Below are 19,807 nucleotides of genomic sequence, written 5' to 3' on the forward strand. Positions count from 1 at the left end.
AATGATCAATTAGACATTTTTTTTGTTATAGGAGTTTGTGATATGGATAAACAGTTTATAAACCCACTGAATTATCTGAAAAATGCATCGTCTCAAAGCTAAAAACTGTTTTGTTTTGTTGATTTTTCATGGACATTTATACATAATTTTAGGTCCAAATATCGTCTACCATGACAACTTAAATATTTTTGCTCAGTTTCTTGTTGAAAGAAAAGAAAAAATAATGAGAGGGGTGCAGGTCTGAGATAGAAATTTTGAAAACCTTTTTAATCTTTTCAATCTGGCTTTCATGTAGTGTCTTATTATAAGCATCTGATTATCATAATTATCACAATTTTATGGGTTATACTTGTTTTATCGGTTTTACCTATATTTTATTGTTTATATTATATGTTAATTTTATTTATATGAAATGTTTATTTTAATTCTAACATGTATTCATATATAAATGTATTATCTTTTATAATTTAATTGACTCATAATTTACTCATAACCCTTATTGACTCAGCGTGCATTTGTACAGCACTTTGAATTACACTGGATTTTAGAGGTGTGAATCAGCAGAGGCCCCAAGATACGATTTTATTCCGATACTTGAGTCACGATAAGATATTATTGCGATTTTAAGCATTTTGCTATATGGTGAGTATTACGATACAATATATGGTTTGACTGCATTTTGTGTCCATAAAATTAAATTCAATCAAGAATTGTTTTGTCAAATAAGAGAAAATTCTCAGTCTATTCATTTCACTTCAGTCTTTTTATTTCTCCACAATGAGAGTCAACTTGTGGGAACCCAGAGAGCCTATTTTCATTGAGCTAGCATGACGTCAGAGGTCATATACTGCTTTGAAAATCACTATGAAACATAAAAAATAGCCTTACTTTGCAGCGTTATTTCAACAACTTTCTGACACAATATCCTGAAGCAGATCTCCCAGTTTTTCCAGTATATTCCTAAAATTAACCCCACTATGGCCCCCAGAAAAATCAAAAACAGCGAAAAACTGATGGTTGGGATGCTAAATATTGATATTTGGCGACCATGAATCGATATTTACATTTCCCCCCCCCCCCCAACTTTACTGGATTTATATGAAAGGTGCTGTATAAATAACATTTGATTGATTGATTGATTGATTGATTGATTGATTGATTGATTGATTGATTGATTGATTGATTGATTGATTGATTGATTGATTGATTGATTGATTGATTGAGGTGAAGCTCAACAAGTAAAATCTAATATGTGCTTTAGAGTTTACTGTCAATACAAGAAGGGAAACATATCGAGTCTAAAAACTCCATTTGAGCAAACTAAGCTGATGAGAAACATACATTTCATGTTATAAATTATGTAAAAACAACTCGGAAGTGGCTCTTTTTTGTGACAAGTTTCTTCCAAGGTTTTTAAAAATCTAATTGAGGAGTTTGGGTGTGCACATATGACACAGAATATAAAGGTTAGAAGAGAGGACGAGCAGAGATTATCTGAAACAAAAAGAGAAACTGTGAAGTGAGAGCTGCGATGTCTCACTTCAGATCATTGTCACTCAGCAGGTGAAGGAGTCGACTCGTTAGCGTTATAAAAACACATCATCCGACACGTGAAAAGGTGCCATGATGACGAAACTTTTCACTGCATACAAAACACTGCAAACGACAAAAAAAAGAAAAGAATCTGCCATGCAGTGGATCGAACAGTTACCTGGTTGAAACACATGATATATTGGGGCGTAGAGCTAGAAAAGACAGAGGCAAAGACGGGTCCCTGGGAGAGAAGAGGAATTAGAGACGAGTCGAGCAGTGCTGACGCTTTGTAGTAATTAGTAATGCATGAAATCTTATAATGGAGATTTAGAGGCATTTCAAAGCATTAGTGGGAGACTTACCCAGCACTGAGGGTTAACTCGCTCAACAGGGAGGGCTTCTGTCTCCTCCTGCAGACCGAAGAATAGATTAAATACCAGAAATCACATTAAAATGCTGCAGGAAGAGATGTTTTCAGACACAGGAAGTAAAAAACTGTTATCCCATTTAATGAATGGATGGGAGAAATTACCAAAATAGCCAGCTATGAACAATTGATGTCAGGCTGAACAATAGGGAGGAGTTATTTATGAAAACATGGGGTCCAATTTTAAAAAATTATCTTGACATAAAATGGAAATACTCAAGTAAAGCACACATTTTATGCATTTTATGTGCCCATTTATCTTTTTCTTTTTATACATTTCCTGTGCATTGATTGGTTGGACCCACAGTTTCATTTTACTCCGTGCAAAGACAATAAAGGCTATTCTGTTTCTATTCTATTCTGAGCAGGAAATAAATATTAAGATTAATACACATTCATGGAGTAAATGTGCACACATATGTCAGCAGGGTGCAGCTGAGATTATGAGGTCATAAAAGGGTCAAAACATTTAACTGGCAGAATAATCAGCCTGTTTACATTCCTCATAACCCCCTCAGACAGTCAAACCTCTCTCACTACATAAACACTGACTCGTCTCGGGATATTCCCCCGTAACTTCACTCTGATCTCAAGACATTTAGCACCTGCCAGAAGAGATGCTGGATCTAGTTTCATTGGAACGACAAACACACCGATCAGACCGCCTGACTCGAGGAGGAGTGGACCCAAAGACCTCAACATGCTTCTTCCCCCACAGGCCCACAGGCTGCTTTCACAGCAGCTTTCTTCTTTGTACTTCAGTAGCAGCTGCCATTAGAATGTATGTACTGTATGCCTACACCTGGGACATACTAAATCCTAACATTGTGCCATGAACTCTGACCCTCTTGCACAAATGCTGTGCAGAGGATTGTCGGTCAGAATAACCAGAAAAGCATGCTGTGTTGAAACTTAAAAATAAGATAAGATGCAGCAGGACATCTGGTACTTTTACCATACTGCATGCATACTATGTATTGGACAGTGGTGGAGAGTAACTAAGTACATTTACTCAAGTACTGTACTTCATTTACTACGTTTTGAGGCAAATATTGTACTCTTTTCTTCCACTACATTTAGCTGACAGCTTTAGTTACTTTTCCTGTCGAGATTTAACATAAAAACATGATCAATTTAAGGTGATTAGACTTTTTTTTAAAAAGTGAAACCTCATGACAGTATATTAAGTAGTTAAAATGATCCCTATCTTCCCAAATTAAAGTGCTGCTTACATTATTGCACCAATACAAATAATGTAATAATATATTTATATAAAAGAATCTGAGTGGATCCATTCTGCAGAAAGAGTACTTTTACCTTTGATACTTTAAGTACATTTTGATGCTGATACTTTTGTACTTTTACTTAAGTAAGTTTTGAATGCAGGACTTTTACTTGCTGTGGAGTCATTTCAGAGTGTGGTATTAGTACTTTTACTGAAGTCAGGGATTTGAATACTTTTTCCACCACTGGTACATATTAAATGTTTTTGGAACATATTAAATGTTTTTCTGGCATACTAAATTGTTTGACAGAATAAATACTGGAATATAGAGAAAGTTGGGATTACAATTCTGTAAAGATCTTTGCATATTTTGTATTGTTCTGTGTAATGTTTCTAATATGATTCAATCTGTTGTAAAGTGGTGTTTAGTCAGAAGACAAAAATTGTGCCACCCTGCATCTCACTCTTTCATACATTCATTCAGGCATTTTTTAAATGACTTGAACTGTAACAGGTTTCTCTTTTTGTTCGAACATGACATTATAGCAGCCTGTGTTTTATACAACCAGGAAAGCGACAGGATGTTTGCTTACAGCTGAAAGTTGCATATATTATCTGAAATAATCCCAAAAAGTCCTGTAGGCAGATGTAGTAGTGACAATTGTTTCCCATTCGACAGACGTTAAGCCAAAACTCAAAGCAGAAAAGTGGAAAATTTCAGACCAGAGTAAAATATTCAGTGTTATTGTTTACAGTCTGATTAGAAACGTCATCAATACTTTTTATACATGTTTTAGGTCCTGATAATATTTTGGCTAATCTCTAAAAATTCTGCACATGGATGCAGATAGAGTAATTTAAAAAAAAGACATTATCAAGTGGTTTCAGTGGTTTTATTTCAGCCTGTGTATTGCACATATTTTGCTCTTTACTTGAACTGTTTACCTTCATTCAAACAAAACCTGCTCAGTCATGATTGGTCAATATTACTTGGACTAGGAACAGAAATCATAAAAAAGTAAATTTAAAACACTAGCGTTAAAGGTTTTTGTTAATTATACTAAATATGACACACAAAGTGCTGTCCTTTACTGTCATATCTTTCATTAATGTTCAGATGTGTTTTTTTCAGGAGATTAATGACTAAGAATTACTATGTAACTTGAAAAACGTGCAGACAAGATGTATTTTTGCTCCCTGAGTTGTGCCTGCAGAACCTAAACTGTCTCCCTCTCTGCTGACAGTCTGAAACCGACTGGCTCCAAATTGGACTTTCAAAGGATTAGAGTTTGCGGAGGGGGAACAAAATACAATACCCCCCTTCACAGACGAGACTAAGCAGCTGCTGATTGTGCAGCTGTGATTTTTTTCTTACCTCACTTCTGCTGCTGCCGGTTGACTCCTGCAGTTTAACAGCTCCATCTACCAGAGTGACCTGAACGTGTCCCACAGCTGAGGTTTCTTCATCCATCCTCCTCAAACTCTCTTCCTCATTCTGCTGCCTTATGGACACATCAGATATACAGAGTATAACCCACAGAACATGTAAAAATATATAAATGAAGTTATTATTAGCATTTTTATTATTATAATTATAAGTAAAAGTAGTAATATCAGACTGTGAAATTACTCCATTACAAGTAAAATTGCTGCATTTAAAACTTACTCCAGCATCAAAATCTCCTTAAAGTATCAAAAGTATGTTGTTTTATTTATTCAAAATATATTATTAGATTATCTGTATTGATTCATTTGTGTAAGCAGCATTTTAATTTAGTAAAGATAGGGCTCATTAAAAAAACATGTATATAACTTTAAATTTATTTGCATTTGAAAATGCAGTGGAAAAAAGTAAAAAGTCATTATTATTAAAATTATTATTATTATTATAAAGCTCATTAATCAGAATCAGAAACTACACATACAAGGGATTTGTCTTGGTATTTTGCAAAAGGGCAGAAACATAATATAAAATAGAAACATTTACATTAAAAATGATGTAAGAAATATATGATATAAGTGAAAATATATTATTTTTTTATCATCAAAATTCAACATGTTTCTTTTATTGAGGCGTTTAACTTCATTTCAGTCACTTACTGAACCCTCCCAGCAGTATCTGAACTGTGCCTCTCCTCCTGAGCAGCGTCCAGCTCTGACGCTCTTATCGGTGTACATGCGATGGTTTCCCTCCTGGTTCGAGCCCTCTGCCTCCAGGGAGCAGCCGGCAGTGACCCCCCCTCCACACCTGAAGCCTCTCTCCTCGCTCTCCGCGGTGGGGCAGTGATTTCCTCCATTCTCGCCTGTAGCCCCGCTTCTTCACAACCTCCACCATTCTGTTCATGGCTACATGGAGCGTCCGTCTGACCGCCGTCCGTCCGGCTCCACTCCGAGCCTCCGGAGCAGCTCTTCTTCAGGATTCCTCTCAGGACCGGCTCAGAGTCATGGCTCTGCTGAGAGGAGCCGCAGGACTCTCCGGGCACGGGAACGGTGTCAGGACTGGGCTGGGAGAGGCGAATCTCACTGGGTTTCAGGTTGACAGACGAGGCCTGCTGTCTGTCGGACAGATGAGGGGACAAACGGAAGGCAGGAAGCTGTACGGGGCCTTTCTGGAGCTGAGCAGACAAAAGGAAACACAGAATGACAAGGAACTTGAAGCACTTCTTTTTTGTTTAGTTTCTAGAGATGTGGACTCGTATCACATGACTTGGACTCGAGTCATGAATTTGATGACTTTTGACTCGACTTGACAAAATGTAAAGAGACTTGCAACTTGACTTGGACTTAATAACTTGTGACTTCACTTTGACTTGAGCCTTTTGACTTGAAAAGGACTTGCTTCTTTCCCCAAAACCCAAATATTAAAAAGTCTGTTACTAAGGAGCGCTCTATCTCTTTGTGTAAATGTGTGTGTCTGTCTGTGTGTCTGCGTCATCCAATCAAATTTGATCCACGTTATTTTGATCCGACAGCATCCAGCCAATCAAATTGCAGGAAAACCAATGAAGAAGAATTGTCAAAAAAACGGCACCAGTTGGCAAAAATGATACCAAAGATAGAGAGAAGAAAGTTTCGTCGGGTATAAAAATAAAAAGTGGTCAACAAAAAACGAATTGTAGTATGCAAAACACGTGGGTCAGAGATTACAGATGGAGACACAACAACCTCCAACTTTGTCCAAAAAAAAAAAGTTTTTAATAAATGAATACAGATTTTAAAAGCATACATGATCAGTGTAAAAATGATTACTCTGTTGTTAGAAGGACTCGAAAGGACTCAAAACTCAAACTGTAGGACTTGGGACTTGACTTGAGACTTGTCGGTCTTGACTTGGGACTTGACTCGAGACTTGAGGGCAAAGACTTGAGACTTACATGAGACTTACAAAACAATGATTGGGTCCCCCCTCTGGTTTCTAGTATTGATTGTCTGTCTTTTGTGATGTTTCTGTATGAAACACACAGAGGTATTTCTCGGCTCGTCTACTCACCAGGCTGACCTCCTCCACAGTGATGGGCTGCGTTCGGTACCGAGCCCCCTTCTGCCTTCGTCTCTCCGGGGGCCCCTCGGCGGGCTCGGCCCCCTGCCTCCCCGGCAGAGACAGTTTGTTGAAGAGGGCGAGCTTCTCACTCATGCTCAGCTTACAGCTCTCATCACTGTCCTCCACTGACTCAGCCTGGGCAGCCTGGGGCTCCACTGGAGGAGCTGGTTTGGGGGCGCTGCAGGGGAACAGAAGGTGGTGAAATTTTTCTTATGATCACCAAATCTCATGAATCCGAATCAGAAATTGTTTGCACATACAAGGGATTTGTCTGGATGTGTTGGTGCATAAAAAAATTAAAAATAAAAACGAAATCCATGATAATATCTTGCTTTTTAACATGTTAGAGCTATACAGATTGAGTTTAAAGTAGAAAGAAAATGTGCATGTGGCGAGATAGTAAAAACTAAAACCAACAATGAATTGATCTTATTTTGAGTTAGTCCCACCCTGCTGTGTATTATTCCACCACTAATAGTAATGCACTATTTACGCCTGTTTCAGTAATGTTTGCTAAAAATCATTAGGTTATTTACATAACCCAGGTTCTCTGAGTAATATGAGTTAGATGTCTCACTATGGGATGCACGCCTGCTGCAGACCTCAGAAGCATTAATCTCATTACGCCAATCCTGATTGGCTGGTGAACGGCACCACATCATTCAAGATAAGCACCTCTTCTCACTTGCCAAGCAAGAAGGGTTGTCTGGTGGGACATCTCACTCATATTACTCATAGAACCGGGTTATATAAATAACCTAAAGTTCTCTTTCATAATATTTCGTTCAATGTCTCACTATGGGATATGGTTGCTCCAGTATTGCCAGACAAGCTTATCCAGCATCCACCAACCCACAGGGAAAAATACTCTGTTCCAATCAGGACAGCAAAACCGCTTGTGCCACGCACGGGGCGGAGACATCCAGCATATAGAAACGGACAAAAGTGAGAGATTCGTATAAGCCAAAGCAATCGCCTCCACCACCCAGTGGGATAGACGCTGCTTTGTGACAGGTTTCCCCATATGAGGGTTAGTCCAGGAGACGAACAGCTGATCGCTCCTTCTGACACCCTTCGTCATATCCATGTAACTGCGCACCTCACGGACTGGACATAACGCATGTGACCCCTGCCCAACTGGTGAAGCAGCAAAAGCCACAAGTTTAATAGGAGAACATGAGCCCACCACGTTAGGCACAAAAGCCGGGTTGGGCTTCAAAATCATCCTCACATCCCGCGGGAAGAGCTGAGTGCACGAGGGATGCGCCGAAAGCGCATGGATATCACTAACCTGTTTAGCCGAAGCCAGAGCCAGCAATAACACTGTCTTGAGAGACAAGTGTTTCAAGTCTGCCACCTCCAGTGGCTCAGAAGGAGAGCCCTTAAACCCCTCCAGAACCACAGCCAGATCCCACAGTGGTACCAGCGGTCTGGACGCAGGGAGAAGCCTGAGTGCTCCCTTCATAAAATGGCGACGGCGATAGCTGCCAAGTACACTTTAACCGTGGAGAAGGCTTTTCGTTTGTCAATCAAGTCCTGCAAGAATGACAATATCACTCCTACCGGACACTGAAAAGGAATGTGGCCATTTCTATGACACCATCCCGCAAACACTCTCCACTTACAGTCATACAGAGACCTAGTGGAGGAGGCTCTAGCACTAGAATATATATTAAAAGTCTGAGAATATATATTGAAACCTGAGAATATATATTAAAAGAGAATATATATTCTCAGGTTTCTATATATATTCTCAGACTTTTAATATATATTCTGAGGTTTTGAATACATATACATATACATATATATATATATATATATATATATATATATATATATTATGGTAAATCATTATCAAGAAAACCATGGAAAATGGCTAGATATCAGCTCTTAAATTAAACTGTCAGGAGCTATTTTTGTTGTTATCATTATATTTGTCCAAACAAATGTAACTTTACTTGTACCAGGCATTAAAATCAACAAGAAATTTAAGAAAACAAGGGTGGTCTAATATTTTTTTCCATGACTGTAAACAAGACCTGTTTTTAACAATTCATATCATTGTTGGATTTGGTCTTTTTATGGGGTAACTTGTCACCAAGAAAAATATAGAATAATGCCAGATTTACCCTTTAAACATGTGAAAGTCAGACTAAATTTGCTGAGCTAACAGGAAAAAATGGAAGAGATATCTAAAATAATGTCATACCAATATATGGTTATATGTACATATTTACATGTATGTATGCTTCTGTACACTGTAAGTATTCCATTTAGCCGCCACGTTTCCCACCTGATGGCCACGATTTCCTCACAGGTGATTGGCTGAGTCAGGAATCGATGGTCATTGCCACGGCGCACCCTGCGCTCATGGCAGACGCTGCCTGAGCGAGGCTTCAGCAGGGCGGAGGCCTCGGGGGCAGCAGACTTCTCCAGCTCCTGCAGGAGGAGGAGACAACACAGTAATATCATCAGATCTGGTGCTTCTCCTTCAGGTGGAGCACAACGTTCAGGTCACACAGCAGTTTCAATCAACAACCTGCTGAATAAGTGATGAGTGAGAGCACAAAAATGGCAGTGAAAACTCCTCGTCTCCTGATGTCTCCTGTTCTATTTGTACGGACAGATGGAGGGAGGCGACGGGGCTCGGGTGGCTGGTGAATAAAGCAGCGAGCTGGAAGGTGGAGCGCGTTGGCTACATGGACAGAATGCCAACAGGTCACAGTGAAACCAGAGCCGTGCCGGCTTCAGTTACCTCCCCGCTGCCTCCACAGAGCAGCAGGCTAATTATACACGCCGCTGCTGCTCTGTGGTTGTTAATGGGAATACGGTGTCTGGCACATTTTCACCTGAAGCTTCAGGAATAAAAGTGTGACGGAGGTGAAATGTAGGAACGGAGAGGAAGAGCCACAGTGTGTTTTATCTCCTGGATACATAAAAACACACTATAATCTTTTAATAAGTACAAACAGACAGTGCAGCATCTCACTGCACCTGTTGGACCATTCATATCGCTCAACAGCAGCAGGTTGTGTTCTGCGTGCTCAGCGCTGCCTCATACTGTAAGGTGAGCAGCTGAGGTGACTCTCTCTGTAGCTGTTATATATATTTCTACACATTTCTCAACTTATCAGGAGTCCATTATAGCAGCTTTTAATCGAGAGAGGGACAATGCATCGGCATGTTTTATTATGAGATGAATTTCAGTTTGCAGCAGTTGTGAAAAGTACATTTACTCAAGTACTGTACTTAAGTACAATTTGTGGTACTTGTACTTTACTTGAGCATTTCCATTTTATGTAACTTAGTACTTCTACTTCACTACATTTAGTGGCAAATATTTTACTTTTTAATCCACTTCATTTAGCTGATAGCTTTGGTTAGTTTTTTTTAGGTCAAGAATTATATATATATATATATATAAAAAAAATTAAACCTCATAACATGATATTAAGTAGTTTAAATGAACAAAATTAAAACGCTGCTCACGTAAATGCATCAATAATAATAATAATCTAATAATATATTTAGAATATAAAACAATCTGAGTGGATCCATTCTACATAATGAGTAGTTTTACTTTTGATACTTTAAGTACATTTTTTTTTACATTTTTCAGTAAGTTTTGAATGCAGGACTTGTAGTGGACTAATTTCAAAGTGTGGTATTAGTACTTTTACTTACGTAAGAGATCTGAATACATTTTTCATCACTGGTTTGGAGATTCATACTGGCAGCAATTCTGGTTCGATGAGTTCATTAAGTTTACACTACAAGTGAATAGGGTAAATATCTACGAGATATCACCAGTGGTGGAAAAATACTAATACCACTCAACAGAATTACTCCACTACAAGTAAAAGTCCTGCATTCAAAAGTTACTGAAGTAAAAGTACAAAAGTATCAGCATCAAAATGTACTTAAAGTATCAAAAATAAAAGTGCTCGTTATGCAGAAATGCCCAACTCATTGTTATGTATATTCTAGTATATTTTTAGCTTATTTGTATTGATGCTTTTATGTAAGCAGTGTTTTAATTTTGTAAAGATATGGCTTTTTAACTACTAAATATTATATTAATAGTATTATTAATATACTGTTGTGAGGTTTAACTTAAAAAATGTCTCATGACTTTAAATGAATCGTGTTTTTTTATGTTAAATCTCGACCTGAAAAGTAACTAAAGCTGTCAGCTAAGTGTAGTGGAGTAAAAAGTACAATATTTGCCTCTAACATGTAGTGAAGTAGAAGTATAAAATTACAGATGTGGAAATACTCAAGTAAAGTACAAGAACCTCAAAATTGTACTTAAGGACAGTACTTGAGTGAATGTAGTTACAGTTACATTCCACCACTTCAGTGAAGGAATAAAAAATGTTTATGCCTGTCATGTCCGGCATTAACTGTCATGAGTAAATTAACAAAACATAAAATTATTCAGGTGTGACTGTTCCTGAATGCACGCCTCCATCCCATCAGACAGAGAAGCAGGGATTAGATGGATCATTTTCAGCAGCAGGCATTAGACGGCACATAAAATAAGCAGAAACAAGGATCCTGTGTCAGTGTGGAAACAAACATAGACTCACTTTAAACAAAGACATCTTTGCCGCCACGCTCATTTTGGCTCTGTCGTCTGTTTTCACATCAGCTGCAGTAAGAAAAGACACGAATCATTACGTCAGTTTGTGAACACACATCACACAATATCTGACAGCTAGCAGCAGGTTGGGAATGTGCTGGTGATAGAATATGTGCTGTTATATCAACTCTAACAGATAAAATAAGATGTGATGTGTGCTGGTGACACTTAGAAAGGCTTGAAAATAACTAAGCCAGTGGTGAAAGAAGTATTCAGATCCCTTACTTAAGTAAATCACTAATACCACACCCTTAAATATTGTGGTTATTGCTCATTTCATGACACTGATTAAAATCAGGTTGTAGATTGCAGTCTACATGACTTACAGGAACAACGAGTATGTGAATATCTTTAGTTGACTTTATTCTCCTAATTTCAACTTTTTTGTCAAACTGCATAACGGAAAAAAAAAGATCCTCCTCTCATTATTTGCACTTGTGGAATGTAACTAAATACTTGAGGTTCTTGTACTTTACTTGAGTATTTCCATTTTATATAACCTTATACTTATACTTTATTACATTTTGTGGCAAATATTCTACTTTCTATCTCCAATTTTAGCTACCAGCTTTAGTTACTTTTCAGATCAAAATTTAACATAAAAAACATAATCAAATTAAAGTGATTAGACATTTTTTTATTGAACCTCATAACAGTATATCAAGTCGTTAAAATGAGCCCTACCTTGACAAAATCCAAACGCTGCTTTACATAAATGCATCAAAAATAATAATGCAATAATATATTTGGAATATATAAAAACGATCTCAGTGGGTCCAGTGGGTGCTTTTACTTGAAGTGGAGTAATTTCACAGTGTGGTATTAGTACTTTTACTGAATTAAGGGATCTGCATACTTTTTCCACCACTGATTATTTGTTTCCCCTACCTGGCCCTTATCGTCTTCTGTAGAAATGAGCCTTCAATCAATTTAGAAGTTAGAAAACTGTTACATTCTTTTGTTAAGTGTAATTAAAAGTGGCACAGGTAACTGATTAGAACACATTTTTAAATCCCCTTTCTTTAAATATTGACACACTTCAGCCTGGTCATATATGTACACTCCTTCCTACATAGCAATAAAATAAAAGCTTTAAAATTCTATTTATATGGAAAAGATCTCATATGTGCCTATAATGCTTCTTTATCATTTTCATTCTATGTCTACAAAGATGATGGTGGATATGTGTTTTTTCTTGTATTTGGTTACTTTAAACTCTGTTTTCTAGTTCTGGTAAATTGAAATATTTCCTTTTTCAGAAATTACACATTTCACTTTGATTAAATGCCTAAAATATGTGATTTAAAAAGATAGTTTAACCACACTGCTACTCTGCTAGCTGTGGCTAGTTGGCTCTTAGGAAGACAGCTTTTCTGGCTGTATGATTTAAGTACCACCTTGTTTATGGGGTATAAAAACAACTGAATTACTAAGACATTGGAGTTCAAAATATGTAATTTACAGCAGTATAACCACATGAAATCATGGGAATTAAACAAGCCAAGATGGCAGTTACTGCTACTTTGCTAGCTGTGGCTAGTTAGCTTCAAGCAAAGTTATTTTCTGACCTTTCTCTCAATTATGATTATATTTAGCTACTGTCTTATTAATGTGGTATAAAAACAACTAAATTACTAAGATATTGGAGCATGACTAACTGGCATAAAGAGTAATTCCATGAGAAATATTTAACTCGCAGTTTGATGTATTTATGGAGTGAATAAACTGTAAAGTGGCCAGCAAAAGACATATAACCCGAAATGAGTCCAAACAGCAATAAAAGCTAGATTTACATTTTCTTCTTGTTTCTGTAGTTGTGGTGTAAATTCTCAGTGAGTGAATCTTTGTGAAGACGAGCTTGTAATCTTTTTATGGAGAGGTCGACTGAGCTCGATGCTCTGCTGCTCACATGGTTTTGTGAGACATAAATCTGTCGTCAAAGAAACATTGTGAGCCTAAAAATAAAACCCATGCACGTTTTATTTCATGAGCTGTTAAATGTGGAGGCAACTGTGCACAGTGGAGCCAAATATTTGTTTTGTAAGAAGCTTATGGAAAGAATATGGTATTCTTCTGGTGTTTAAGTAGCTTCTGCTGTGAGATATGCAGCTTTTTTCCCTCCAGCTGTCATTGTGTTTGCAGCATTGTGCCACTGTGACCTTCTCCCTCACTATGTCACCATCCACAGCGTCACGGACAAAAGTTGTTTGTCTCTAAACACAATAACAAACTGTGTGATTTCAGCCGGGGTGGGAACAGAGCTTCACCTTTACAGTTCTCCTCTTCCTCGGCGTCCAGCAGCCTGCAAGAGTGAGAACATGAAGTCAGCAGGTGAGACATACCAACAGGGAGGTGATGTGGATCTAAATCTCCAGCTCCTGTATGTCCTCTTTCAGATCCAGCTGCAAGCTCACAATACTTGTCTTTGTGCTTCAGTATCGGCTCCAAACAATCAAGATACTGTGTTGTATTTGCATGCTCGGTAGAGAAACACTGTGGAGGTCAAGACGGAGGACAAACACATGCAAAACACGCCGCCTGGGAGCGTTTATGTCAAGGTGACGGCATTTTTATGACACATATCAAACACAAACCATCAGCAATTCGTCAGAAAAACACAAATTAGAGATGTTAAATATTTCACTGGTAGATTAAACTCATCAGCACACTGCACACAGCATCTCCTGCAGGGAAACTCGAACCAGGCGCCTCATCCTGCACCACAGCACACAGCGCCTACCCGCTGCTCTCCTCCATCTCATTGGCTGTTATCGGCTGCGTCCTGAAGCGATCACTTGTCTTGCGGCCGCCGCTCGGCCCGCCGGGGAGGTAACGCCGGGTGCGTCTGCGCCCCCCCTCAGCGCCCGGCTTCACAGCCAGATCCAGAGAGGACGTGGCTCGCCCGGCATCAGGGCCACTAGTATCCAAACAAACACAGCAGGGAAGAAGATGTATGTTGAGGCGAAGACAAACAGCCACAGAGGTACACAGGCTGACAGTGGCAGTCTGCAGCACACACATGCAGGTGACCCTACGCTTTCTCGGGCTGCGCTCCGCTCCCCGTCTGCTGCAGAAGAGCACTTCTCAACTGGCCCACCGACACTCGAGTGTGGAGCTGTGGGGAATCGAGTCCAAGGAGAACGAGGTGCCCCTCCCCACTCAGCATGCTGGCAGAGTCCGGGGAACCCTGCCTGGAGGGGGCGGGAGTGGGGGGAAGGAGGTGAGGATGCAGGTTTTGGGGGAATGTGGGTTGATAGTCAGGCGGCTTAGCAAAATAATAAAGGGGACACGCTGGACAAAAGGCCCACATTTTTTCCACATGCTCTCCATCTCCATAAGTTTCAGTTTTTGATGGGAGCCACTTCATCAGGACTGTGGATCAGAGATGGCAGCCATATTAAATCTATGAGAACCAATTTATCTTCCAAGCCACTTAAAAGGTCAATCTTGGTGTCAATGTTCTATAATTGAATGTATATGTGCAATACTCTCTGTGCAATGATTCATATCCAACTGCTGACTCTGTCTACATGTATGTGATGTTCCTAAAGTTTTAGCTTTGTTTTAATTGTTAATACGTTTACTAATACTTTTGCTAATGTTTTTTTTATATTCCTACTTGTGTAAACTGTAAGTTGTTAATACTTAAATACTTATACTTAAATATTTTTCACTTGTTTATTTGCTTATATTTCTAGTTAATACTGCTGTTTACTATTTATTGTTTTTTGCTATCCACTTTGCTGCTGTAACACTTGAAATTTCCCTGTTGTGGGACTAATAAAGGAAATCTTAATCTTAAAATATGCATTTTCTGGGTCAAGAACTCCATTAAAACTTTTGAGAATATCACTAGATGATTATTTGATCAAATAGATATGTTCATTTTGTTATTTAATATTAATGTATGTCCGAGCGCTTAGGAACTGAGTTGGAAATTACGTAAATACACGGCAAAAATGAACATATTCTATTTGATCAAATAATCATCTTGTGATATTCTCAATAGCTTTAAATGATTCCTTGGCCCAGAAAATGTATATTTTTACACAAAGATTGACCTTCTAAGTGGCTTGGAAGATATATTGGTTCTCATAGACGATGAAGTGGCTTCCATCAAAAATTTAAACCCATGGTGATGGAGAGTATGTGGAAAAAAATTGGTGCTTTCGTCTGGCGTGTCCCCATTCTTCTTAAATCTGGTCCCAAGCCGCATGACTATGAGGAACGCTCTCAGAAACAAAAGTACAGTCTTGAACCTTTCCAGCCAAACAAATATGCAGCTTCAATCATAAAGGAAACATGCATGTTTTCTGACACTAAAGAGGTTGCATCATGTCTCTGTTCCATAACGCCAGCTCCAGATGGATGATGGGGAAAGTTTCAGGCTGAAAGAGGACCAAACGAATGCAAACGAAGAATCAGACCGGCTCTAAAACTCCCTGCTGGGACCCACTGATTTAGACCGCTCGGTTTTAATTAGTAACAAAGGCCACATAGCAACTGGTGTCAAGGACCTGGAGCTGCTGAAAGATCGCTGGTGAGAAATAGACTAAGATTAGGAACTATAACCTACTGGGAATCACATTATGAAATTCAGAAATGTTTCAAATATATATATATAATTACATTCTAGCATATGATCCCTAACTGACTTCTTGTACTTCTGAAGAAGAAAGCCACTTGTATTCATACTCTGCATAACTGACAAAGAATAGATCATGTAGTTATGTCCCACATACATCTAGAATGTACAACATGAATTACTTTTTCCTCCCTGGTTTCCTTCTCTTCAGTGATGATATTAATATGATGCTACTCACCGTTACCAAAATACTCTGTTGTACTATTTTAGGACAACAAATACAGAATTTATTGACGTCAAGGTGGAAAACTTTAAAGCATGTGTCAGGTCATATCGGGGGTTAGGAAGTGGACATGTTGCTTTATTGGTGTTTGGACAAATTAAGCCAAAAACAGCTGTTCAGCCTCCACATACAGACACCTACAGTGTTCACATGGATGGATTACTGAACTCATTGAACGGGCAAAGTGTCTGTAAGTGACAGTAACTCTGGGGGAATTCAAGTAAATTTTAAAAGACATTGAAATAAGCTAAATTGTATCTTGTGATTGCAATATGTAATCATGTAATCCAACTCTTGATTACAAAAAGAACGTTTTTCTTGTAGTGTGTGACTGTATTTTATTTGTGACGTGTCTGTTTGGCGTAACCATTTTGCTTTTGTGCTGCTGTCTTGGCCAGATCACTCTGAAAAGAGGTTTAGCCAAGTCATGGTCACCCAAGAAAATTAAAAAAAAACCCTCTTCTTTAGCGTATAGCACTCTTGTAGCAGTTACAGTTGGCTCTTAAAAGTTATGTACTTACTTGGTTCCTGTGGTCTAAGGCTAGTACCATCAGGTTGAATACACTTATTGCAAGTTGCTTTGGACAAAAGCGTCAGCCAAATGATATGTAATGTAATGTTTTAAATCTCAATGATTTTTTTTACCTGGTTAAATAAAGGATAATGATTGATTGATTGTGTCAAGCCTTCCCTCCTGCAAACTGTCATTCAAAAAGACACGTACCAAAAAAGAAACAACTCAAAATGACCTCGAAGAAACATAAAAAGAAACAAAGAAGACTACAAAAGGACCAAAACAGCTACAAAGAGATGCTTAACAGCTGCAAAGACACAGACTCAAAACGACAAAAAAGGGTCAAAACAAGAAAAAACTACAAATTGCTGCACAATTACCTCAAAGAGAAACAAAACTACATTTATTAATAACAACTACAAAGAGATACAAAATAGCAACGAAAAAGGAAAAAAAAAAAATATATATATATATATATATATATATATTAAAGTCTTCTTTAGAAAGTCTTCTTCAGTTATTTACAGATTTAACAGCTGTCCCCTAAACTTGTCAGAGACTTTATGACACCTGAAATGTGTGATCACTGTTAGTAAACAGAGATGAATTCACATAAAAAGCATTGAATTTTAAATATTATCTTGGTGAAGACTCTGGTTTCAGCAGCAACTGGTTCAAGTTCACGCACCCTGAAATTCAGACATGACTCACCTTCTCAAGTGGTTGGACTGTGCAGGATCCTCTAATCCATTTGTGAACCCTCGAGTCCTGCCGTTCACTCTCTCACTGAGGCCATCTGAGTCCACAGTCCCTCTGTGGGCTCGGGTCGCCGGGTCGTGCCCTTCTTTCCCATCCCTCCTTACCCATTTGGAAGGCAGCTCCTCCACGTTGCCAAAGCGCTCGGCCAATTCTCGCCTCCTCTCGGCTTTGTAGCGAGCAATGCGCTCTGATCTGGGCTCCAGGACCGGGTTCTCCATGTCCCTCAGAAGGATTCAGTCGACTCTGTGCTCCTTGAATAATCGCAAAGCATTTAGAAACAGGAAGCAGGTGATGAGTTGTTCTTTCTCCACTCTTCAGCTAAGGCAAAACACGGGAGCCAGACTTTCCTGCGATTAAATCCAGATTCCATTTGACCGAAAGACTTTCTTTGCTGAGAGTCCTCCAATCAGAGGCTGCAGAACGAGCTGTTCCTGGGTGGGTGACACATTGCTCCTGTTAGAGGAAACAGAAAGCAGGTAAGAAGCTAAAACAGCACGTACACATCAGTTTGAAGTCTTTCTAGAAAGTTTAATGACGAGCCTTCATTATACATTAACTCATTTTTCTAAAAGTGCATCCTCTCCTCCTGCTGGAGTCCATGTAAGATGACCTGTAGCAGCCTGCAGTGCCATGCAGGAATCTCCCCTTGCACTGAAACTCAACACCTTAGCTCCACTCCGGGTCCCGGCCTCGGTGCCACTGACTCTGCAGGCCTCCTGGTCTTTTACACAACTCACTCTGGATGAAACTTAAGCTGAACAAGTCAGTTTTCTTGTTCAAATGTTATCCAACAATCTGCATAGCCAGTTTTACTGTTGGGTGTCCATACAGAGTGTGCTATCTTTATAAATGATTTGTTTAAATACATATCTGAATTGTGACATGTTCCCAGGCAACATGCACACACAGATGAGCCAAAAAAAGTCATCACGGTTGCCTGGAAGTGAATAAACAACAGTAACAAAGCCGAAGGTGGTAAGCCACATATAAATAGTACTGATATGATGACACCATTTGAATTTAAAGGCAGCAGCTGACCATCACATAGGCTCACAAATGAGTGACTATGCACGCTCACAGATATGTACAAACATAAATGTGTGTTTGCATTCGTGTCTGTGTGCTTTCCAAAACTGTGGATGTCAGCATTCCTGATGCAGAAAAGCACAATGGAGCCTGAACAAAGAGACGTGAGCCTCGGACTTAGTGCAGCAGATAGATCTGCAGCAGGGCTGAATGCTTCTGGTGGCTGTAGAGCTCACAAAGTAACAGATGCAACTTTTTAAGTTCATTTTGTCAGGTTTGCGACTGCCAGAAAGGAAATGTGGAATGATTTTAGAGCATGAACGTCAAACTTCTGGTCAAATCTGTAGATATAACGGCACAGCACTGAGAGCTGTAACGAGCTGAACTGTAATGTTCAGTGATCCCTACATGATGATAACAAGCTCAAAGATTTGTGTTCTGTGTCTGCACCTGAAAACACGTGTACATGTGCTTTCCAAACCAGAACAGGAGGAGAACTCAACGTCCTTTCCAGAACCAGAGGAAGCAAAACCCCAGTCTCACTGACGCCACACTCCTTTATCTTTTTGCTGGCAGAACAGGAGTAAGTGGCCACACTTGTTTAAAGAGCAGAAGTCATGTGACAAGCTGCAGGATTGTCGATTGGAGGGGAGAATGCCACTGAGGCTCAACAGGGATCATGGGCTTCTAATCCAGAGACACTAGTTGACACTGGCTCTGAAATAAAGCTGGTGGATGAGCACAGGGGACTCATTCTCGACCTACTCACACAGCGAAACTTCACAATGCTATAAACTACTAATTAAAATATGCAGAGGGTTCAACAGAAGCCACTTGATGACATGATAAGGATATAAATCCACATAGTTTCACATAATTCCACTTCAATATCACTTTAGACGGACCATTGTGTATATTTTTAAAGGCTGCCAGACTTTTTATTTCAAAGTCCTGACATGTTACATATTACATAAGAAGAGGACCTCAGTGTCCAGCAGCAGCAGCACAGTAAACCGGATTAAAAGGCTAGCCAAGAATAAGCCTCCGACCAATTACACCTGTCCTGGCTGGACTACCTGCACGGAAGCCCCCCTATGGAGCAAAATAATTCAAGGACAAATTCTTAAGAGGCCTTCCCCTCATGCTTCCACTCACTATGTCAGGACAAATGGCACGTGTAGCGGTGTAAATCATGACTCTGGAAGGGTTTACATAGCCATGCATTGTCCCCTTTGCTGTATCTCTATATTAAAAGGCATGTGGCTGCAGGGC

The 19,807-nt window shown here is 39.2% G+C and overlaps 1 protein-coding gene across 1 annotated transcript in view; it reads right to left on the reverse strand.

Annotated features, from left to right (window-relative positions):
* Window positions 1–17,730, reverse strand: part of svilc (supervillin c) — a 33,026-nt gene extending 15,296 nt beyond the window's left edge. The window contains exons 1-10 of the mRNA XM_059347987.1: window positions 17,462–17,730; window positions 14,404–14,559; window positions 14,109–14,285; window positions 13,636–13,670; window positions 11,316–11,377; window positions 9,020–9,165; window positions 6,676–6,904; window positions 5,286–5,800; window positions 4,561–4,687; window positions 1,896–1,943 (exon numbers count right to left, since the gene is read on the reverse strand). Of these exons, the coding sequence (XP_059203970.1) occupies window positions 1,896–1,943; window positions 4,561–4,687; window positions 5,286–5,800; window positions 6,676–6,904; window positions 9,020–9,165; window positions 11,316–11,377; window positions 13,636–13,670; window positions 14,109–14,285; window positions 14,404–14,559; window positions 17,462–17,727 (1,761 nt within the window). The 5' untranslated portion in view covers window positions 17,728–17,730. The remainder of the gene's footprint in view (window positions 1–1,895; window positions 1,944–4,560; window positions 4,688–5,285; window positions 5,801–6,675; window positions 6,905–9,019; window positions 9,166–11,315; window positions 11,378–13,635; window positions 13,671–14,108; window positions 14,286–14,403; window positions 14,560–17,461) is intronic.
* Between the last annotated feature and the right edge of the window lie 2,077 nt (window positions 17,731–19,807).

This window comes from Centropristis striata, chromosome 13, assembly GCF_030273125.1.
Source record: "Centropristis striata isolate RG_2023a ecotype Rhode Island chromosome 13, C.striata_1.0, whole genome shotgun sequence".
Classification (NCBI taxonomy): domain Eukaryota; kingdom Metazoa; phylum Chordata; class Actinopteri; order Perciformes; family Serranidae; genus Centropristis; species Centropristis striata.